Below are 23,460 nucleotides of genomic sequence, written 5' to 3' on the forward strand. Positions count from 1 at the left end.
TGGCTGATTGCTCTCATGTAGCCAAAATAAACTGGGATTAAGCAAGACAAATCCGGTATGCCACGTTTCTACAAACACTCATCTTTCTTCATGAACTAATCAACATATGCAGCAGTTCTAGTATTAATCGAAAAAAGATACATGGCGTACATCCAAACTGGTGGCGCAGTGCTCGATCAGGTCGCGCGAGGTCGCCGCAGTGTGCATCACAAACAAGCCTAAAGCTTACTGCCGTGTCGTATTTCATTACATGTGAAAATAACAACTCATAAACCTGGTTAACATTCCTGACTGGATCATCACTCAGCGTTATATTTTTTTTAAATCCTAGCTTTAGAGCAGAAGTGCAGCATATATCAAATCCTACCTCTCAGTGTTAGTACCTTAAACACTCGACTAAGTGCTGCATCAGCAAAACCGAAATCAACACATGATCCACTAGGAGTTTCTGGTCATCACACACTCCTGCACTCGAACAGAGCTTTTTTTTTAATGAACAGCCATATGGATCCTTCTGAAAAGAAACGTGTGCTGCATAGCTATCATGCAATCAAACAATCATGCAAAACCCTGAGGACGTTTCCTGTCGTGTAGACTGTGATGCATGAAGTTTTCATCACCACACATTGTGTAAATGATACAGTACTGTCTGTGCTCAGCACCATTCGTGCACGCAGAAGTCGCTGTGGAAAATTGCGCTGTGTCTCGCTAGATGGCGCCACTCACCGCGCTCGATGTGCTGTTTGGCGATCTGCAGCTGGTGGTCGGTGCCGATGTCCCCGATCACTATCAGCATGGAGAAGTTTCCGCGGTGTTTGCTGCGGTGTAGGTGCAGCTCCTCGCCCTCATCCTCCTCTACCGCGGAGAGCGAGTTCCGGACCCGAGTCCCCATGGCAACAGTGCCTGGAGACGACGCCGGGCCCAAGACAATCTCCATGACAACTGCCGCTGCCGAGAGCTCAGAGTGCAAAGTTATGAGTAGGATGCAACGGGGGAGGGGAGAGACACGCGCACTGTGGGGAGCGGTTTGCGCTTTCCTGATAGGTTACCTGAGTGACGTCACAGCAGCCGCTCAAATAAAAGTGGAAGTTGTATTATCCAAATATATTTTAATACTATTTTTTTTACTGATAATTTAATAATTTCCATATTTGTTGTGCACACAATGGTTTAGAATATAAGGAATTGCTTAATCCTCTTTGATATACTGTATATAAGGCTTTAGATTAATATGACTTGGCTTCATATGGTTTATTTTTCTACCCAAGCCAATACCAGCAGTGAAGGATATGGACAGCCAGATGGACAACAATCTCATCTCAATAAATAAATAAATAAATAAATAAATAAATAAATAAAGGAGAGGAAAAAATGCAGGCTTGTGTTAGATCATGGAACCTTAACATTGATCTGAAACATTAATAATTTCTGAAGTGCTCACACTGATATGCACAACTCTAAAATGTCTTAATCTGTTAAACAGCAAAATAAGCTAATTTTCAGATTCCTTTTATTTAGGGATTTGGTTAAAATCTGCAGCTTCTCTCTATAAATGCAGCCTCTATCATAGCAGCTTTGATATACTGGTTTAAAGCCAAGATGCTGAAATTTGCTTCTGAGATGTTTGCATTTCTAAATGATGGTGTGTGTTGTATTTCACAGAAAGGTAGATATGCATGAATTTTAATATCAAACTATCACATGCTTCAGTTCACCTTTTGTGTGTGTATTTTATCAAGAAATAACTGATTTACAGCAGCAACTGACCCAGAGCAAGAGCAAATTCCTTGATGATATGCATATAGAGTGAGAGAGGGAGAGGAATAGTGCAAGATAATCTGCAGTTAAAATAATCATACACAGACCTTTTACAGAATAACTGTGCTTTAACCCTGAGCTTGTGGGTTCTTCCTTATAAACAACTGATTCAAAATATGATTTCTATGTTCTCACTGTAATCTGCATCATCTGGTTTGTTTTCAGCCCTCCTGCTGCGTTGGTGGCTGATGGCGTGATGGTGCAGTAACCTTGCTTCACCATACACAGTCCTGCAGTGAGTCAGCAATCTGATAGCCCTCAAACTGTGAACTCTTACTGCCACTTGCTGGCTACAAGCAGAATCTACCATTGCTTATTTACCAGAGATCATTTCTTTATTTAACTATTTGTGTAATTTTAGGTTTGATCTACAATGTTCAATGTACAATGCAGATCCTGAAATGGACAGTGTCAGAAGCAAAACTTCACATGATCAAAGTGAGAGAAAGTTCCAGCATTTTTATCAACCCCATTTATTGACACTGGTATTTTTAGGTGCCAGAAGCTACTGTTTATTGACTGTGAGTCTGTGTCAGCCAGAGAGATTACAATCTGTCTGTTCTACAGCAAAGTCATCTAAAGGTTAGGGTCTAAAGTTAGAAGTAGAGAGATGTGATCTGCAAACAATCATTACTGCAGTCAATTTCAGCCACATAAATATGTATTACATCTTACTAAGCACCTGTCAATGTTGTCACTGATAGAAAGATCGGCAAATCAATGAACAACCCAACCAGCAACTATCCTGCCAGAAAAAACAGAGACATAAGAGAGACAATTTATAAATACAGCTTTAACCTCAGTCTAAATATACATACATATATTAACATTATATTAAATATAATCCCAGTTTACACCACAAGACCCTTTTAACTTAATGCCACCACCCCTACATATGTGGCCCTAAAGACTATCCATCTCAGAAGACAAAATTTAGACAGTGACCTTCTATAATTCTTTATCTTGGACACATTTAAAGGAACATTGAAGAAAACAATTCCACTATTCTCCAGATGTACAATCAGTGGCCACTTCATTAAGAACATATATGCCTTGTATTTACATCTATTGGCCATTTTATCAGGTATATCTACTGTACAAGCACTGACTGTAGCCCATCTACTACTATGCCCAATTGTCAGAACCCATGATCTTATATATAAGTAGAAAGAGATGACCATAGGACTACCACTGACCAGATATTATTTATATGGTGGATCAGCTCAGCACAGCAACAATCGTAGATGGTGTGCTGGTACAAGTGAATCATATACAGCAGCAAATTTTTAGGTGCTTTGTATTCTTACTGCTGACATTATTATGCACATCCAGCTTCTTAATCCACCTTGTAGGTGTAGAGTTAGAGACTACAGCTATTTTTCTATCATGTGTTCCCATGATTTACCTCTACCAGTGCAACACACACTAATATGCCTTTGCCACACCAGAATCACTGCTGTGCTGAGAATGGTACATCACCCAAATAATATGTGGTTAGTGGTAGTCCTCTGATGGTCCTTTTCTACTGATGGAGGGAGTAGAAGGAAGCTACCAAATTGTGGACAACAACAACAGGGATATAGTCATTAATTGTATACCAGTAAAGTGCACCTGAATGGCCAGTGAATGTAGGTACAACACAGGTATACCTCAAGTGGAAACTGAGTGAATATACTGTGTTTAGTATTAAAATGACCAGTTGTTTAGGTATAAGAATTGAATATAGGAACATGCCTATAGCCAAGTTATACACTGTGTTTTTTAAGTCAACAAATTTGTGGGAGAAACTGACTCATTTCCAAAATAATAGTATGAATGAAAGACAAGCATTTAATCTGCATCTACATGTGAAGTTACTATGCATTTTCCTTCCTCTGTCATTTGTTCTTTGTCATGATTAATACTACTTTTTTCTTCAGCTTTATAAGAAATCACTAAAATGTCTAAGTGTATCCTGAAACAAAGTATATAAACTGATAATTTATTTAATAAATGCACATAATTTCAATAAACACATAATATAATTTACCTTTATACTTATAAATATGAACAAAAAATGTATTTATTCATAAGAATAAAAGGATCTGTTTAAAAAATGAAAATGTATTTAGACAGTACAAACTACCAACATTTACACTTTGCTGCAAAGCTGTTGCTGGCTATTACAGCTTTGAGACATCTACAATAAGAAGTAACTAGCTTTTTTACAGCATTATGGTTGGATTTTAGCATATTCCTCTTGCCAAATTGTATTCAATTCTCCAAGATTACAAGAGCCCCTCTGACTGAGTTGCAAGTTTAAAATCCATACATTTTGGGATTCAATTCAAGTCAGGACATAAGCTAGGCCATTCAAGGCCTTCTTTAGCTATTTTGGCTGTATGTTTGTGGTCGTTTACTTGTTGAAATGTCCATCTTCTCCCCAGATTCAGTTTCTTGGTAGAGAAGATCGAATTCTCTTCTAATATTAGATTCAATTGAACTTTATTTTCATTGTGCAGAGTACAAAGTCAAGGTAATGCAGTTAGCATCTAACCAGAAGTACAAACAGCAAAGTAGCATTGAGTGTGATGTAATGCAAAATAGAGACAAATGAGGTAGGATGGTACTAAAGTGCAAAGTGACACACAGTGCAAATGGTGTGATCTATGAATAAACATAATTTCAGAGACATGGATGAATTTAATCCAAGGCAGTACAATTGAAAATGGGTGAAAATGGAGTGGGATATGAGTGAACATGGATGGATCCAGTGATATGAGTGAGTGGAATTTAAGACAGTATAGTACAACTGAAAGTAAGGTGCAAGTAGAACATTGTGCATTGTACAAAATGTATATAGTTAGCCCATGAGCAATTGGAGGATTGGGGAAGGGGGATTAGCTCCATTGTAAATTCTTCAGCAGATTGACAGCCAAGGGAAATAAGATGTTCTTTAGCCTGCTGGTGTAACAACGGACAGCTCCTGTTGATGTAGCTACTTTGATGTAAATAGGGTTGTGCTTTTGGCTCCTCTTGGTCCACCGATAGTCCACAATGAGATCCTTGGCCTTCTGGGTGTTGAGGTGATCAGGCCTACCACCATGGTGTCATCTGTGAATTGATTTTGGAGCCATGAACAGGTATGCAGTTGTGGGTGAAAACGGTGTAGCTGCAGGGGGCTAAGCACACAACCCTGAAGAGCATCGGTGTTCAGTATGGAGGGTGGTGGTGGTGTGGTTGTCAAGCCTAACAGACTACAGTCTGGTATTAAGAAAGTCCTGGGCCCAATTACTGAGGGAGGTGCTGATGCCAAGGTCAGTGAGTTTGAAAATTACAGTGCTATGAAGAAGATTTTTTGTGTTTTTGTGTATATCTCATACTAAATGGTTGTAGATCTTCAAATAAAATAAAACATAACAAAGGCAACCTGAGTAAATACACAATACAGTTTTCTTTTTTTAGTGAAGCAAAAAAAGTTATCCAACACCTATCACCAATGTGAAAACTAATTGCCCCTTTAAACTTAAAATCTGTTTGTGCCACCTTCAGCAGCAATAACTGCAACCAAAGGTGTCCAATAACTGGAGATCAGTATTTCACATACTTCTAGGACTAGGATTTACTCCTATGCTTTGGATCATTGTCTTGCTGCATAATCCAGTTGCACTTGAGTTTCAACTTACGGACTGAAGACTGTACATTCTCCTTTAGGATTTTCTGGTAGAGAGCAGAATTTCCCTCAATTATTGCAAGTTGCCCAGGCACTGAGGCATTACTTTCCCAGCTTTTTGATGCCCTCGTCCCAACTTTTTGGAGACATTTTGCGGCCGTCAAATTCAAAATTACCTTAGTTTTTTCTTAAAATAGTACATTTCCTCAGTTTAAACATTTGAAAAGTTTTCTATGTTCTACTGTGACTAACATAAGGTTTTATGAGATTAACTAATGATTTATGAGATTTGCAAATCATTGCATTCTGTTTTTATTTACATTTATGTACATTTTACACAGCATCCCAACTTTTCTGGAATTGGGGTTGTGTTTGTGGAATTCTGTGTTTGGTTTACGCCAGATGTAACAGGACCCCTGTCTTCCAAACAGTTCCACTTTTGACTCACCAGTCCACAGAACATTCTCTCAAAAGGTTTGAGGATCATCAAGGTGTGTTTTGGCAAAATTCAGATGAGCCTTAATGTTCTTCTGGGTTAGCAGTGGTTTTCACCTCGCCACACTTCCATGGATGTCATTTTTGCCCATTGTCTTTCTGATAGTGGAGTCATGAACAGTGACCTTTATTGATGTAAAAGAGGCTTGTAGGTCCTTTGATGTTGTCCTTGGCTCTTTTGTGACTTGCTGGATGAGTAGTTGCTGTGCTCTTTGAGGAATTTTGGAAGATCGGACACTTCTGGGAAGGTTCACTGTGCTGAGTTTTTCCATTTGGAGATAATGGCTCTCACTGTGGTCCTTTGGAATCCCAGAGCCATTGAAATAGCCTTGTAACCCTTCCCAGACTGATGTATTTCAATCACCTTCTTTCTCATCATTTCTGGAATTTCTGGAATTTCTTTAAACTTTGGCATTGTGTGTTACTGGGTAAGACCTTTTAACCAACTTCATACTGTTGAAAAAGTTCTATTTAAGTGTTGATTTGATTGAACAGGGTTTGCAGTAATCAGGCCTGGTTGCGTCTAGTCCAGTTGAAGCCCATTATAAATGCAGTTTCATAGATATGGGGAATTAGTAACTATGGGGGCAAATACATATAAACACAGGCCCAGTTGGTATTGGATAACTTTTTTTGCTTCAATAAATAACATTATCATGTAAAACTGTATTTTGTATTTACTCAGGTTGCCTTTGTTTTATCTTAGATTTTGTTTTAATTTCTGAAACAATTTAGTATACGATATACACAAAAACAGAATAAATCAGTATGGGGACAAATGCTTTTTCACAGCACTGTACACTTATGGAATTTGGCAGATGCCCTTATGCCGAGTAACTTACATTTATACAGCTGAACAGTTAACGGTTAAGGGCCTTGCTCACCCAGCAGTGGCAGGTTGGCAGTGTTGGGAGTTGAACTCATTATCTTCTGATCAGTAGTCCAATATCTTAACCACTGAGTCCCCAAATTACCTTGACAGCGTTAAAAGCTGAACTGAAATTGAATAATAGCATTTTAATGTAGGAGTTACTATTATCTAGCTGGTAAGGGCAGAGAAGTGCCGTGGTGATGGCATCCTCTGTTTAGCTTTTGGGGTGGTAGACAAACTGATAGGGATCGGGTTTTGAGGCCAGGAAGGATTTCAGATGGGAAAGGATCAGCCTCTCAAAAACACTTGGCGAGGATGGGAGTGAGGGCAAAATGACAGAAGTCATTGATGGTCGTGGCAGAAGCATGATTCTGAACTGGCACAATGGTCACTGTTTTGAAGTAGGTGCTTCCCTGCTTGGGTTAGGAACAGGTTAAAAATGAATACCTCAGCCAACTGCTCTGCGCAGACCTTGAGCACTTGGCCTCAGATGGAGCACACGTCACTGGTGGAGAGTGTGAGTGGCAGGTCACCTGGTAGGAACTCAGCTTTAATGGTAGATTCTGAGTTTCCCTGGTCTTAGCGAATACAGAACACGTTGAGCTCTTCACGGAGGGAGGCATCAGTAATTGAGGGGAAAGTGTTTAACAATATGTCCCAGTACATCGCTCCATTCATGTTTCCTTCGATGATGTGTAATGCCCCAGTACCATTTGCAGAGAAGCAGCCCCATATCATCATGCTCCCACCTCTGTACCTCATTGTGGGTATGGTGTCAAAAGACATAATGTGTGTAAATTTGAAGTGGATATAAGCACTAGAAGCATATTAAATAACAAAAAACAAAAGTGTCTGAATACATATTTCCTCCTATTTTAAAAGTAATCAGATTACTTTATGGATATAACTCACACTCTGGAATTACAGTCTGATTAAATGAAATAAATTTGAGCCTTTTTGACTCATTGTACCCTTGGTGCAACAGCTCCACTCTCTCTCTCTCTCTCTCTCTCTCTCTCTCTCTCTCTCTCTCCCTCTCTCTCTCTCTCTGTCTCTCTCTCTCTTTCTCTCTGTCACTCTCTCTCTCTCTCTCTCTCTCTCTCTCTCTCTCTCTCTCTCTCTCTCTCTCTCTCTCTTCACATCAGACCTTTAATGGCCCAGTATTCTAATAATAGCATTTAAAAGGTTATTTTGAATAAGGTTTCTTTCTGTAGTGACATGACATCGAATTTGATCATAACTATTACAGGCAGTTTCCAACATGATGTATTTTAGTTGCAGTGATGATTTTTGCTTACCACAATTGTAGGCATGCAAGTTCACAATAAGGGTCTGTGAAACACTCCAGTGACTCTCACGAGTGATTTGACAATATTCTTTGCACAATATTTCTTTTGGAAAAAGTCAGCCATTGTTATGTGAAAAACTGAAAGACCATTAATAATGAAACAACATCAAGGCAGGAAGCCAAATGGTTTTGACTTATTAACTGAAGCACTGGTTTAAGAGCTCAATTCCTACATCTTCAAATACATATATTGAAATATCTTTCTCATCTGGTTAATTATCATTAGTAGCAAAATGTTAGCAGACATATGCTGATTAAAATGTAAGGGAAACCAAATTTCTGAGAATTATACATTATATCCTAGAAGGTGTTGCATGATGTCTAAAGACCAACCTGTTTGAAATCATTTTTAGACATGTTCATTATACATTTGCTAAGAAGTTCTTTGAAGTCTTTATGAAAACAAACTACAGCCTATAGCCCTGGGATATTTTGCTTTCTTTTTCATTGTAGATTCTCTTTGTTGTGTCTAATTATAGCTGCATTATTCTACTTCACTGACAAAAGTGCACAGCATGACGCAATAAATTTATTTACAAATACAATACCCAGAGGCAGTATTTAGCTATTTAATATTGTTCTTTTTTTTTCCTTTGGTTTATTTAACAGATAAATATATCAAGCACTCTTACTTAACCCTAGACATTAATAACAAGTGCATGTACCTTATGTGCAAGCAGCAGAGGGACAAGACCATGTCTGAAGTGTGATCATCATCCATGCACCCAATCCGCATTATATGTGGGAGTTAATGTGCTGATCTGAATCTGCATCACATTAAATGGGTATTTACTGAAGCTATTTCTTCTAGTTGGCTATGGTTTTTCTGTTTGCAAAACAATCAATATTTTTAGAACATTATGATTCAGAAAAAGATCTAACTCAGTAATTTGGCATTGGATACATTTACACAATCTGAATGCTGTTAAAATTGATAAGTTTATGGAGGGATAAAGAAATTCCCCTGATTAATTGTGTGTCCAGGAAAGAGAGACTCAAAATGTTGGTCAAACGTGCTAAATATGCCTAACAAAATCTCCAGTGTTGAATTATAACTCATAGTGTTTATATTTGAGTCCACCTTGCCATAAATCAACACTGTAAGAGCTTATTCAACGCTGGGCATTTTTCAGTGTGTCTTCTCCAGAACAAATACTTTTAAAAGAGTGTTTTCAAGAATTTCAGCTTTGTTTTCTATTGCTTCATTGCTTCTTTTTCCCACCTAACTGTTCCGTAATGTAAGAAACCTTCAAGTGTCGTTATTAGTATACGTGGATGCTTAGCTTTTTAATCAACCTACCTACAATGAAATTTTTATACCCGCTTATTGAGATACGAAAGTAACAGATACACAAACTACTTTACAAAAGAAGGTACGGTGCACTTTAATACACAAAACATAGACATGTTACATATTCATGACATTATTATAGGCGTGCAGTGCATGAACAGATGAACAGGACTTCACACACACACACACACACACACACACCTCTTCAGCATGTTCTTGCACTTAAAAAAATATCTATACAAATGAATTGAATACTTTTGCGATACATCGATTAAACTGCTCCAAAATGCTGTCTGCCTCCTCACAGACATTTCAGAAGGAAAAAGTTGCAGAAGGCTCCCCGCGGGCAGTCGCACATTTTGCCGATTCTTGAGCCTTTGCGGATTGCGCACTGCTCTCCAACGTCGCACTGAAAAGATAAAATAATGATAAACTGAATTATTCTAAAACGCTGAAACAAAAATATGCAGAATAGCAGTGCAATGAGGCAGAGGTTATAAATGCATTATGAAAACACCTGCATACATCTTACATAGTGATTTTTTACGAGAAATCTGAATTGTAGCTGCATAAATTTAAAGAATATCCAATTACCATAGGAACCTGTCCAAATTTCTTCTCCCAAGGCGGAATTCTTTTCATCTGAAGCTTTTCCAGAACTTCATGGAGAGCCCCAAGCTGGTAAAAAAAAAAAAAAAGCATGTTTCAGGAACATAAAATCAAATGAAAGCATTGCAATCAGTAGTTCAGTGAGATTTGATCCATCAACAAGATGGATAAAAAAAAACTTTTCAACATGTGTTTCAGATTAATGCAGCTCACCAGCTGTTTTTCGCTGGTCAGATTTGGGTCTTTCGGATAGAAGTCTCGGATGGCTCTTGTGTCCAGGTCCACTTCGGTGTCCTCGTCCGCTCGCGCACAACTCCGCAACACTAACAGCAGCAGCAGTAGTAGAGCGCGCGAGGCGATGCTCGAGCTCTCCATGGTCCTGATCGAAAGGAGCTTTTTTTTGGCACGATGCTCAAATTACCACACTCAGGCTCGCGCCGGGCTTTTTATGCGCTCTGCTGTTTAACGGGAGTCGCCCCGCCTAGCGCGCTTATTTCTAAGTCGTACGTAAGCGAGAGCTCTCTTTGCGCAATGAGCTGTCATCGAATGCGTTAATAATACCTCCAGATTGGTGTGTGCACCCCATATTTCCCCACACCCACCCCCCACCCCACACACATACATCCTCCCCTCAATTTTTCCAAGGACATATTCGTCTGTGAGTTTTATGATAGTTGTGCATGTTTATAGATAGATTGGAGCATCTTTTGTGTGCAACCACTTGACATTTCTTTTATCTGGTTATGATTTTGAGTGAGGATGAGTGTATATCATTAATCATGATAGACAATAGGTTATAGAGGGTAGTGACGGTGATAGAGTACACAGGGGGCAGTTTATGTTGTTGGCTGTAGGCTAATGAAAGACAACCCAAGACTTCACGGACAGGGGGTAGAGCAGGTCCTTCAACATTTTGTGATCCTGAAGCCTTTTATCAATTTGTGCTTTGCATATCATTTTGAGTTCCTGGCATATTTTCTCTTTTTCTGTCTCCCTCACAGCTTTGGATACAACAAATCAAATTGCGTTAAGTGATTCAGAAAATTCATAATTACATTTTCTGCTTTGCATCAGGACTTTTGAAGCTTAGTATAACAGTAAATTATAACGTTCTGTTTCACTGACAGGGGAAGACAGTTATCCTTGTGTTTTTTTCTCTCAGAATACAAATACACAGGCATGAAGCCAATAAGGCATAAAAGAGCATGGTGTCTGAATATGTGAATTACAGCACACAAGACATGACATGACATGCATGACACAACTGCAGGGCTTTTACATAGTGTCTACATTTTTTTTCTCTTTAGCATACAATATTATAGAAGAAAAAGCCTCTTCTGAGAGAACTGCAAAGATATGTGATGTATTTTTAAGGTAGTGTAAAAGGGGACAATCTCTCATTTCAAAACTGGGACAATCTCTCATTTCTGATGATTTGGTCAAGACACCCAGAAGTGCAATACCTTTTATATAGCTCAAGTACAATGTGGTATCAAGAATACTCAACTAGTTTGCATGAATATGGTTAATATATGTGAGTGTTTGGAGTAAGGGAATGTCCTTTGTTTTTCCTCAGTTGTCACATCTCACCATCATTTCATGCTATTTGGAAATGAAAGGATTTTTAGGACCCTCTTGGGAAATTAAAAACAAGTTTTTGCAATGACTTATAAAACAATGACTAAAACTTATATTCAGACACATTTTTAATAATCACACATTTTTATAGAAAAATTATTTTTTAAAATGCCCACTTTGCTCAAATTTGTAGAAAGAGTAAATGCTATTGGGCAGACATCATCTGCATGCAAACAAGTATCTTATTAAACTCAGCTTCAAAATAATTTCCTCTATATGTGGCGTCACAACTGTGTAAAGATATCAGCCTATTAATGTCTTTTTCCCCTCTAAAGTAAATTCCTATTCAGATGTGAACAAGGCTTATCACAATCTAGACATGTTTAAATGTGTCAGCAGTTCCTGGGGGTGCAGATGCTTCCCAGTGTCTCTGTTCAAAAACTCTAAGGTGGTTAGCTCTCTGAGCTAAAATTGTTTTAGCTCTCTGAGCTAAAACAGTAGCTCTCTGAGCTAAAATTGATCTTTTCACAATGGCTTTGTTATTTTCCATGGTCTTACACAGCATTGATGTTATGTTGATGTATTGATGTTACAGTTAATGCTGGAGACAAAAAAAGAAGAGGCCTTTTCTTCTGTAATGTTAATATTGACATCTACCAATGTTTCACTTACTGAGTGTAGCCACAGTCCCTTAGGAAGCCTTCTAGAAGAATATTTCCTTTGGTAATGGTCCTTTAACCTGAGTCAACCTGAGTAGCCTGTGAACTATAGCTGCCTGAATTTATCCAGTCAACCACAGTGTTAAATGCAATGTTTATTGCAATTCAGAAACCAGAAAATACTGAGAAATCTAGTCTGTTAACAATAAAATAAAATAAAGTACTAAATAAGACAGCTCTCTTATATAATTGGTAAATATGTCCACACACAGATATAAGTAATATATATATAATGACATGTTCTGACAGCATCCACATATAAATCCACATTTAAAGTAGCATTAAGCAAAATCTGCCACTGACACATCCGCTTAAAGCCCAGGCAACAGAGCAGTCTCAAAGCTATTGCAGTGAACTGCCTCTTGCTATATATAGATCTGCAAAGAGTTTTGAGTTTAAGGGGTTTAAAATCTTAAATCGTACATTTGTTCCCCTGCCACGTTCAGTTTTTCTTGGGCATGATTCAGTTCCATTTTTGTTCCCTTAGGATCCGCTTATGTCTGCAGCCAGGCAAAAACCACTGAGCATGCAGTCATGTCATGCTTTGCCCACCCTAAATTCATCCTCACTCCCATGAACCTCCCTGTCAACCAATTCATTTGAAACATTCACTAAAAACAAAGTTAATCTACCTTTATGCTGCTGAAAAATACCAAAACTAGTACAATTCATTTGTTGTCAACTTGTATTTTATTCCTAAACTGGTGTAATCAAAAGTTGCATCCTTAGTCTTGCATTAGCCCAAGAGACTTGAACAAGTAGGTGTAATATTTTACAGATATTACTGCATCATTCAGAGTTGCAGAAAAATGGTGTCAAGCTTTCATTCAGCCTCTATCCTTGTGTAGGATATACAAAAAAACAGATGTCTTCATTTAATTTCTCATTCATTCAGTGTCATCATTATCCGTCATTAGCAGTAAGTTGCAATTATGCTCTGTGCAGAAGTGAAAGATCAATTTTTTTTATTATTTCATTATTGATCGGAAGGCAAATTAACAGAACTGCTAGGCTTAATGAAGAGGTCGACAGAGTACCTATCAGACTTATTGTGTTTAACAATAATTACATCCTAATTACATCCTGGTAACCTTGTCAATAAAATCAAAGCTGACAAAGCTCCTTTGGGCTCTATATCAAAACCCTGGAATATGAACAGCTGCTTTTCAGAGAGTAAAAATATAGGCATTAGGCAACCAATAACAATTTAAAATTAATTTCAAGGCTGTGAAACATTGACGTCATGTGTGAAATTGAACAAAATTACAGATAGGAGGGCTTATTTCAGGTGATGATTTTGCCCCTAACAGGCAGATGGTTTTAATTACTGGCCATCTAAATTACTTTCAGCTATTAGTCCTGCTGTCCTTTTGAAGAGCTTTTACTTTATTACATACTGCAATAAAATATAGTTTAATTTCCTCATGATCATATCTTTGAACAAAAATTGTAATGACACAAAGTGGTAAGAGGGATTAAAGGTCAAGCAGCACATATCCAGAAAATCAAAGAATCTTTCCCCAAGCAGGACTGTAAGAGCTAGACTTGTAAAAGGTTTGACTTGTATCTTTGTGAGTACAAGTTCTGTGTACTACCCACAGGAGATGTGATGCTCATCCTGGTGCGGCCTGGAGGAGAATACAGGGCAAATACCTCTAATTTAAAGGCTATGTCACAGACAGCTCTCTCCAATATCTTCCCAATTCCTCATCCTGACAGGCAGCTCACCCTCAGTAACAAGGGGCTTCTGGGAAATTATATCGCATCACTGCTGAAGCTGCTGCCATTCCTATGTTTGTTTTCATGACAGTGTTATGTTTGCAGACCTCACTTACTTCTTTTTTTGCTTATGCTTTTTCCCTCTTAAACTGCTTTTCCAGTTGCATTCTTTTTACTGGCTCCAAAAAGGGTTCCTAAAGTTTTAGAAAAAACTGCCATGATTAAAGAAGTGAACAAGAAGCAATAACATTTATAAGATCAGAGAAATTCTTCAAAGCCTTCTTTTTAATGATCGCTGAGCCTTCTGGGCTATGTGACACGAGTCTCTTGAGAGCTGTAATGTAGCCTTCACTAGCCTTCATCCAAAACACTTTAGAACTGATGCTTAACATTTCCTGCACATTTATATGCATGTGAGACCTAGAGAAAGAAAGTAATGGAAAAAGTGCTCAGTTATATGTTATTCTATTTAAGGACTTATTTGCCGAGATCCATGACAATGTGATATTTATTTTGTGTGTGTGTGTGTGTGTGTGTGTGTGTGTGTGTGTGTGTGTGTGTGTGTGCGTGTGTGTGTTGACAGGACAAAGACCATACACTGTGTGGGAGAGTTCAGTTCTCATTATTCCCCAACCCTTTTCTTCTCCATTCAGTCAAGAAGCTCTTAAATATTGTTTTCAGTCAAATATTCAGATTTCTTCCATGAATCTGTCTCACATATCTCGCTGGTTCTAATGCCCTCATCCAGCTGCTCCCTGTGTGTGGGTGTCTGTCTCCACTCCTTCTCTTGAGATACATATTGCACCAGTGGAGATGGAACAAGATGTCTACAGTCACAATAAAAGGCCTCTGACTCAGCAGAGAAAACAGATGGCCATGGAGGTGGAGATTATAATGTGTATTTAGCCCCTTTTGTTTTGGTATCAACTAAGGCCGCTAGCTAAAATAGCGGCACAAAATTAGGGTTTACTTTCTCTAATCAAGTTCTGTTTCAATGAGAAGAATTTCTGATTCTGTATCAGCAATTTGTTTACTGCTCTAAAACTAATTGTAGTGCATTTAGTTCATGAGGTACAGTATTGTGCAAAAGACTTAGGTACATTCAAAGAAATGTTGTAAAGCACAGATGCCTTTAAAAAATAATGAAATTAAATGTTTCAACACACAAAAAGTACTATAAAGAGCAGTAAACAGTAATAAACTAAACAAAGTTAATATTTAGTGTGACCTTTTGCTTAAAAAATATGAAGTAGTCCCAGGTACACTTTGTCCAGTTTTATAAGGAAATTGGTTGGTATGTTTTACTCGGAGCATCTCCGAGAATCTTCCACAGTTCATATGGAGACTTTGACTGTTGCACTTGCTTCTTTTTTGCACGTGTGTGAAAATCCCAAGATATCAGCAGTTTCTGAAATATTGTAACCAGCCCATATGGCACCAACAATCATGCCACAGTCAAGTCACTGAAATCATTGAGAACTTTTTCCCCATTCTGTTGATTGATGTGAACATTAGTTAAAGCTCTTGCATAAAAATCACTGCTCATTTGGTTTTTATGATTGGCTGATTGGATAATTGCACGAATGAGCAGGTGGTAGTGTATATTATCATTAATTTCATAATAAACTAGGTGCCAGAGTCAATGAAGCAGCAAAAAACTCTTTACTTTCCCCAAACAACAACTTTAATAACAGCAAACTAGGAACAGAGCCCTACAGAAGATCTGTTAACTTAGCCTACTAAGGATGGGTATCTTGCTAACTATTAGCCTGCTGGTTAAATTGTTTTTTTCCCCCATAATTTAATAAAAAAAAAAAAAAGTGGTGCATTCATATATTCTAGATTCAATACAGATACAGTGAAATATTTCAAGCCTTTTTTGTTTTAATCTTGATGATTACGGCTTATAGATCATGCAAATCAAAAATCCAGTATCTGAAAATATTAGAATAAACAATTTATAATACAGAAATGTCGACCTGAGTGGAGCTCTAATCAGCTAATTAACTCAAAACACATGCAAACGTTTCCTGAGCCTTTAATCTCTCAGTCTGGTTCAGTGAATGTACTTTTCCACAATATTCTATTTTTTTTAAATGCACATGTAGCTGGTAGTTATAAAAACATAGTCAAATCAACTTCTATTTAAAATTCATTACATCTTGCACCCACAATGTAATCAAGAACTACAGTTAATAGCTGAGGTAATGGTAACATAGCTATTTAACAACAACAACATCATCATCAACAACAACAACAACAGGAACCAGAACCGAAACAGGAAAAAAAACAAAAACAGGAGATAAAAAATTAACAATAATGAGAAAAATTTCATAGTGGAGATTACAGACCAACAATAAAAAACAGAAATAATAAAAGAGCAATTAATGACATAAGCTATCCAAAGAATTGCAACATAGCTAACTAATTGCAAACCCCTTCTTAGAACAGATATTCCAATACTAGTTATCTAGCGCTACCTACTCAGAAAAACACATTGTATTCGATTATTTTTTATTAATTATATATATTGCAAAAGAGTCAATACAGCAGTAACAACTGCAGCAGTGATTTTTTTTTATGCAATTATACTGTTCACAATATGTAGCCTTGCAAAAATAAAAGTTTTGCACTCTATTTAAAATGTAGTATATATTATTTATATTAATTATAGCTACCTGGAAACTCTGCTGTGGTTAAGATACTGTATATTTCCAGGATCATTGCTGAACTGTACCCTAATGTAGACGTTTGATTTGGTTATTAACCCCAATCTTAAACTTACCTCATTTCCTAATGCTCCAGCAAGCCAGAAAACAAATAAATCACATCCAGAGCTTTGGGTTGTGGTATTTTTACTTTTACTGAGATTTATTTTTGCTTTTCAGTTATTGGTGAGATTTATCATACCCAGCATCAATAATGTTACCCAAAATGCTGCTAACCCTAACCCAAATGTATAATTGATTCACTGACAGGATTTTATTAGCTCTAAAGAGTATACAAAAAGTAAACAAATAAAATCTGAATTGCCAGGCCTTTCTATTCTTTCCATAGATCATTTAAGGTACTTTCTGGCATGGTGGGGTAAAAGTAATCATTTTTATAATTTTTTACTTTTTTAATTCAGTGGTAAAGATGGTTGTGGCATGTTGGTGCAGTGGTGGTATTGTCCTACAGCTCCAGGGTCTCTGGGTCAATTCTCAGCTTCTGTGTGGACTTTTTATGCATGTTCTCCCCACAATGGATTTCCCATTATCTCCCACCTCCCAAAACATATCAGTAGGTGGACAGGCTACTTTAAATTGCCCTTAGGTGTGAATGAGCATCTGAATATATATATATATATATATATATATGGTGGATCCGAAGCCTATCCTGGGAACCCTTAGTGCAAGGCAGGAACACACCGTTCATAAGACACCAGTCCATTGCAAGGTAACACACATATACACACACACACACACACACGTGTTTTTGTGTGTGTGTGTGTGTGTGTGTGTGTATATGTGTGTTACCTTGCAATGGACTGGTGTCTTATGAACGGTGTGTTCCTGCCTTGCACTAAGGGTTCCCAGGATAGGCTTCGGATCCACCATGACCTTGACCAGCATAAAGCGGTTACTGAAAATGACGTAAAGAAAGTAAAGATGGTAAAGTATAGCTCTGGTTGGTTTGGATTATTGTGGCCAATTTTTGTTACAATTTAGTCAAACCTCTCATAAGACAAGCATAGAAATTAGCTATAGCTGTAGTGTAAAGCACTTTTTTAAATAGAAAAAAATGTGGGTTAGACAAACAACCAGGCCAGGGCCTTTAATAACTTGCCTTAATTCATTGAGATTCCCTCCATACTTGTTTCTCTACCATCTGGGAACACCTACACACATTCAGCCCCTGTGGCCCACTGGCTCCACCTTCATGAGCCTGTTCCATATTCAATGTAATCACCATAGACTATAAAAGGATTTCCCAGGTTAGTCATTCCTGGTGAGGTCTTGCAATTTAATTTGATTGGGCTCCGTTGAGCTGTTTGCAGTCTCTGTTTAAATCCAGAGGCCAATGTTAAAATGTTTGCTCAGGATGTATTCAGCAACTTCTTCAAAGAAAGTCAGTTCTACCAGCCCAGAAATAGTATTAAATTTCAGCAATGTTGTAGGAATGTTCATAAGTATTATATAAAAACATTTTCACAACTCTCAGAAATTCATAGAGATTGCATTTCATATTGCACAGGAAGGGTACCGACTGCATGAAATATCACTTTAGCACAAAGAACTGATCTCAACTCCTACGCCAACATTTCATAATGGAAAAAACCCTCTGCTCTTTAATTACATGAAGCTGCTTATCATACATCATTCTGTGTTTTGTAATAAAATTTACTGCATGTCTTTATGACAGCACAAATGATGGGTTGCAGCTAAGCTTTAACAGCTGTGCCTGGCAATCAAATGTCATTCAGGAATACATTTATTCTACTTTACATGAAGTGTGACTCATACATTTAATCAGAAGGGCTCATATGTGTATTAATTTGTTACAACATAATTGTTCTTACTAGTCATAAATAAAACTGAGACATGAGCAACACTTTTCTCTAACACCTTCATTTAAATCCTTTAATTTAGTTTGTTAAAGAACTTTTCTGACTGAGATGCATCTGTTAGTGTGGATCTGCAGATTTTAATTCTAGCCAAATAGGAGTCACATAGAATAGTTTTAAAGATTTAATTGATTAAACAAGTATAATCAGCATAACTCCTGCTTGGTTGGAACGAGGACCTGCAGCTACACTGGCCATTTGCAGGAAGGATTGATTATTGCTGATGGACTCAACAGTTGGTGTTTCTACCGACTCCCAGTGTAGTTTTAAAAATTCTGCATCAACTGACTCATGCATGGTCCAAACATCTCTGTAATACATTCAATTTAACATATTACTAAAACAAAAATAATCATATTAACAAATTGGTAGGCTTTAACACTTAATAACTGATTAATACAAAATGAATACAAAAATGTATCCTTCTTTATTGATTTCCTCCTCCATTCTTGCTGTTGTCAAAAGGTTACAAAAGGAAGAAGGTTTGCAATCTCAGAATATGCTCAATAGGTTTTGAAGTGGAGAATCACCATTTTGATGGAGTAATTAATGTTACAAATTGAATATTCAATTAAACATGTTTAACTGCAATCATGATTCAGTATGAAATGGTTTCCCTTGGCTCACATTATTAGATTTGATAAATGTTTGCAATCACTTTAGCATCACCATCTTGAAAACTCTTTTTTTCTAATGAGCCAGTTGTCAGTTTTTAAAGATGCAGAGTATGATATTGATTACTCACTTTGTGTTAATGTATTAAAAAATGATAAATTAGCCACCATCAGCAAGAAATTTAAATTCCCCTTAATTCATGTTAAATATATAAAATCAGAAACTGAAACGGTTTTAGAAACTGCTGACTGAGGATGTGTTTAATATACACTAGACAAAGTTGGAAGGGACCTCTCTGCACCTTTGTCTGAGCTTTAAAGATAAAACACAAAAACACATAATATAGTCACTGTTTAGTTTTATGGCTACAAGATATGTAGCTTGTGTAACACCATCACTAATTAGTTAATACATTTTGGTCCATGCACTGTTAGGAACAGTGCAATAAGCTCCTTTAAATCAGGTGATAAAATGGTGGGTCTTAATGAAAATTGTCTAATAGAAACACTCATTAGGCCTATCCTTAACAACTATATTACTCAGAGAGAAGCACAGAGACACTGTCACAGAGGTTTAAAGGTGATGAAAAAGACATTGTTCAATCAAAACATCCATTTGTCTGGCATGGTGGCTTCATAAATAATAAACTGGAATGGAATGGGGCTCCATAATCATTTTAATACAAATGGACTGAGCATTCAATTCCATGCTCCTATAAGAAGCAGATACTATAAAGTACTAGCAAAAATGTGTACACCTGCCATCTTACCTTTTGTGAGGTGTACTTATGGTATTCACTTCTTATAGGAACTAGATGCTCAGTCCATTTGTACTAAAATACAGTACAGATATCAAATAGTAACCAAAAATCCTGCAGTGCAGTGGTTCTCAAAGTGGGGTGTGTGAAGCGTAGTCAGGGTGTCAGTGATTTATTTATTTATTTAAATTTAGTTACAGTGATGAAAAACACAAGGCACAAATATCAAATGTGCACGATATGGCTAAAAGTTTGTGGACACCTGACCATGTGCTTTTTAAACATCTCATTCCAGATGTAGTTCCCCTTTGCTGTTATAACAACCTCCACTCTTCTGGGAGGGTTTTCCACAAGATTTTGGAGGAGGTCTCGGATGAAATCAGTTAGTGCGTTTACATGCAGTGCGTTTACATGGACAACAATAATCCACTCTTAACCCGATTAAGACCATACTTTGATTAAGAAACTACCATGTAAACAGCAATTTTTAATTACCTTAATCTAATTAAGGTCACACTCGAAGTAAGCAATAATTGAATTAAGACAGGTGGAGTACTCCTGTTTTAATCGCATTATGGACGTGTATTACAGACGTGTAAACACCTTAATCACATTATGAACGTCGTGTGAGAGTTTTCACCGCATTTTGCGACAGGACACGATCGCACATGGCAGTTTTACGTTTTACGGCAAACAAGAGAGTTCGGCTGCTTCCCAAACCGCATACTTGCCTGCTATAGGCCTGTAGTGGGGAAAAAATACATGTTATCTCGGCTACTATATAGACGGTAAGTATGCGGTTTGGGACACAGCCCACGGCTTCAAGCAGCTGTCTATTTGCACGTATAGCATGACAAATAATTAACTGCACTTAAAAGCTTTCGTAAGAAAATTAAATAAAAACATCCAAAACTGTATACGGTACCATAACGAAGACAAACTGTATGTTGATAAGTGAAATTCTGGAGGGACGTCGAACGGCGTGGCGCGGTGACGTAATGACGTGGGCTGTTAATCTAATTATGTTCTAGAACATGAAAAACAGGAACATGACAGGAATATTCTAAAAGCGACTCATGTAAACACCTTAATCACATTATTATCTTACTCAGAGTAAGGTCAATATTTAGATTACTGCTGTCCATGTAAACGTAGTCAGTGTTACAATTCATCTCAAAGGTGTTCAGTGGAGTTGAGGTCAGGGCTCCATACAGGACACTCGAGTTCTTTCACTCCAACCTTGGCAAACCATGTCTTCATGGAGCTCGCTGTGCACAGGTGCATTGTCATACTGGAGCAGGTTTGGGCTACTTAGTTCTCTAATGAAAGGAAATTGTCATGCTACAGCATACAAAGACATTCTAGACATTTGTGTGCTTGCAATTTTGTGATGGTTAGGTGTCTACAAACGTTTGATCATATAGTGCATTAGATTATACTCTTATTATGAATGGGTTTAATACAAACCTCAATAACTCAAATGAGTGGGCCTATAAATATTGTCAGTGGAAATTTCACGAATCTAAAGGTCTAATAAATAAATATATTATCTATTTAAATAATATTCCTGGGGGGGGGGGGTCTTTCAGTCCTGATGGGGTCCGTGGAATTAATTTTAGAGTAAAAGGTGTTCCCCAATACAAAAATGTCTGAGATCTCTTGCTTTAGTGCTGAGCTTCAGCCAGCAGCCTCTCGCTTTAGTCTCTCCAGAACCTCCTCTTGACTAATCGATGCAATGACTTTAATGACTTTTTCTCTGGATTTACTGCCCTGTAATAATACAATGCAAAAAGAATGAGATGAAACCGATCAGGGAATACAGATATCCAGGCCTTTTTGCCACTTCAATGATGTATATGTACCTTATCCAGCGTGACTTCACTCTTCTTCAGCGCCAGCACTTTGCACAGATAGCGCACGAGCTCCGCGTTGGCCTCGCCGTCTGTAGGAGGTGCAGCAATAGCGACCCCCACCGCCTCCGAGCTCACATCTACACCCAAACACACTGTCATTACACCTACAAGGTAGGCAAGGTATGTTTGAACACGTACTAAAATCTGATGGCAGAAACCCCAACCTGTGACAGCATTTTGCTTTGCTCCAGGCTTGGCGTGTATCGCTATTGCAAGTCCGCCGTCTTTATGCGTGGAAACTGGACCGGTCGGTGTTTCTGACTGCTTCTTCGTCTGCGTGGTTTTGCTCTGATTATGGGATATGAAGCGAAAAAGAGTAAACCATCCAAAAATCGAATAATCAATCTGAAATCACGTGAGCTCTTTTATCCGCAATGATGAAATCTGATCATTGAGACCGCATCCTGCCTTCAGACTAAAGATCTACAAGCAACGTTCACATCAGTTAGTTATATATTTGCATGACATTACGCTGTGACACTAGATGTATCTATACATAACCACCTCGGCTCATGGAATCCTACCGTTTTTTCTTTCTTGGGCATGTTGTTTATAAGAGAATCTCCTCTGCCTGTGGACTTTACTGTAGCCGAAGAAGAACGGAGACTTTCCCTACAGCTACTTTCAGAGAGTGTAAATAACGTAATTCTCATAAATCCATGACGCAAACTTTGGCAATACATGAACTAAACTGTTCAAAAGCATGTAAAACATATAATAAACTACCGCACGGTACCAAAAAATAAAAATAAACTAGCAAGTTAGCAAAATTCTGCTACCAGTAAACTTAAAGCTAACGCATTGCGCATGCGCTGAAAACGCTAGCTTTTTAGCGTCAACATTGCGCCACACGTACGCAGCAGCGTAAACTTCAACATAAACATCCTAATACAGGTGTTCTCAAACTTCTTTTCATTATTAAAAAAAAATCACGGAGCCCTTTAGGAACTTGTGATAAACCAAATAATCAAATATTAAACACATTATGTATGCACCATCGGATTTATTAGATTCATTACATTTTTATTCCTGAACTTTCCATGCACAGAACCAAAACAAGTGTGTGCAAAAAAATAAACATCCCTTTTTCAGGAGACTGTATTATAAAGATAATTTACTGGAAATAAAAGCAGTTGAAAGGGTGAATTCTCCTGCCTTCCTCTCAGTGTTCCCAGGATAGTCTTCGGATCCACCACGTCCCTGAACAGGATAAAGCTGTTACTTAAGATGAATGAACTAAATTAAATAATGTCGGTTGTATAAAAATGGCAGTTAGATTCACTTAGAGATTTCTTATCTCTATCTGTGTTTTTAAGTCACAGAACTTTAGATTTGGAAATCTGAAAAAGTAAATTTGAAAAACGTCCAATAATTGTGACGTATAATGTTAAACCTGTTCAACTGAGGTAAGTATAACTATGACAATAGTCATTGTTAGTTTATTGTAACCTTTATCAACACCACATCAT

General features: G+C 37.6%; 3 protein-coding genes across 4 annotated transcripts in view; all 3 read right to left on the reverse strand.

Moving 5' to 3' along the window:
- The window catches only part of map1ab (microtubule-associated protein 1Ab), a 42,769-nt gene extending 41,817 nt beyond the window's left edge, over positions 1 to 952 (reverse strand). Inside the window, exon 1 of the mRNA XM_053631121.1 lies at positions 727 to 952. Coding sequence (XP_053487096.1) covers positions 727 to 937 — 211 coding nt within the window. The 5' untranslated portion in view covers positions 938 to 952. The remainder of the gene's footprint in view (positions 1 to 726) is intronic.
- An 8,183-nt stretch (positions 953 to 9,135) lies between these two features.
- Positions 9,136 to 10,687, reverse strand: cart2 (cocaine- and amphetamine-regulated transcript 2). Its single transcript, XM_053630711.1, has 3 exons — positions 10,298 to 10,687; positions 10,070 to 10,153; positions 9,136 to 9,884 (listed from the first exon to the last, which is right to left on the reverse strand). Exons 1-3 carry the CDS (start codon positions 10,457 to 10,459, stop codon positions 9,777 to 9,779), a joined length of 354 nt encoding a protein of 117 aa, XP_053486686.1. The 5' UTR covers positions 10,460 to 10,687; the 3' UTR covers positions 9,136 to 9,776.
- Positions 10,688 to 17,612: 6,925 nt separating this feature from the next.
- c8h15orf40 (chromosome 8 C15orf40 homolog) lies at positions 17,613 to 22,798 on the reverse strand. Of its 2 annotated transcripts, none has more exons than XM_053631143.1 (4): positions 22,516 to 22,798; positions 22,156 to 22,279; positions 21,941 to 22,068; positions 17,613 to 17,724 (listed from the first exon to the last, which is right to left on the reverse strand). In XM_053631143.1, exons 1-4 carry the CDS (start codon positions 22,672 to 22,674, stop codon positions 17,722 to 17,724), a joined length of 414 nt encoding a protein of 137 aa, XP_053487118.1. In that variant the 5' UTR covers positions 22,675 to 22,798; the 3' UTR covers positions 17,613 to 17,721. The 2 variants fall into 2 exon arrangements, with proteins under 2 accessions (XP_053487118.1, XP_053487117.1); XM_053631142.1 differs by lacking the exon at positions 17,613 to 17,724 and adding an exon at positions 17,734 to 21,848.
- Between the last annotated feature and the right edge of the window lie 662 nt (positions 22,799 to 23,460).

The sequence above is a fragment of the Ictalurus furcatus genome, chromosome 8 (assembly GCF_023375685.1).
Source record: "Ictalurus furcatus strain D&B chromosome 8, Billie_1.0, whole genome shotgun sequence".
Lineage (NCBI taxonomy): Eukaryota > Metazoa > Chordata > Actinopteri > Siluriformes > Ictaluridae > Ictalurus > Ictalurus furcatus.

What these genes read in the sequence shown, in the direction of transcription:
- c8h15orf40 (XM_053631142.1), bottom strand. Translation starts at nt 22,674, where the DNA reads ATGTATTGCCAAAGTTTGCGTCATGGATTTATGAGAATTACGTTATTT. An exon ending in TGCCCAAGAAAGAAAAAACG is followed by an intron (nt 22,280 to 22,515) that starts GTAGGATTCCAT and finishes TCCCATAATCAG; the next exon opens with AGCAAAACCACGCAGACGAA. An exon ending in GTGAAGTCACGCTGGATAAG is followed by an intron (nt 21,849 to 21,940) that starts GTACATATACAT and finishes GTATTATTACAG; the next exon opens with GGCAGTAAATCCAGAGAAAA.
- cart2 (XM_053630711.1), bottom strand. Translation starts at nt 10,459, where the DNA reads ATGGAGAGCTCGAGCATCGCCTCGCGCGCTCTACTACTGCTGCTGCTG. An exon ending in TGACCAGCGAAAAACAGCTG is followed by an intron (nt 10,154 to 10,297) that starts GTGAGCTGCATT and finishes TTTTTTTACCAG; the next exon opens with CTTGGGGCTCTCCATGAAGT. An exon ending in AATTTGGACAGGTTCCTATG is followed by an intron (nt 9,885 to 10,069) that starts GTAATTGGATAT and finishes TTATCTTTTCAG; the next exon opens with TGCGACGTTGGAGAGCAGTG.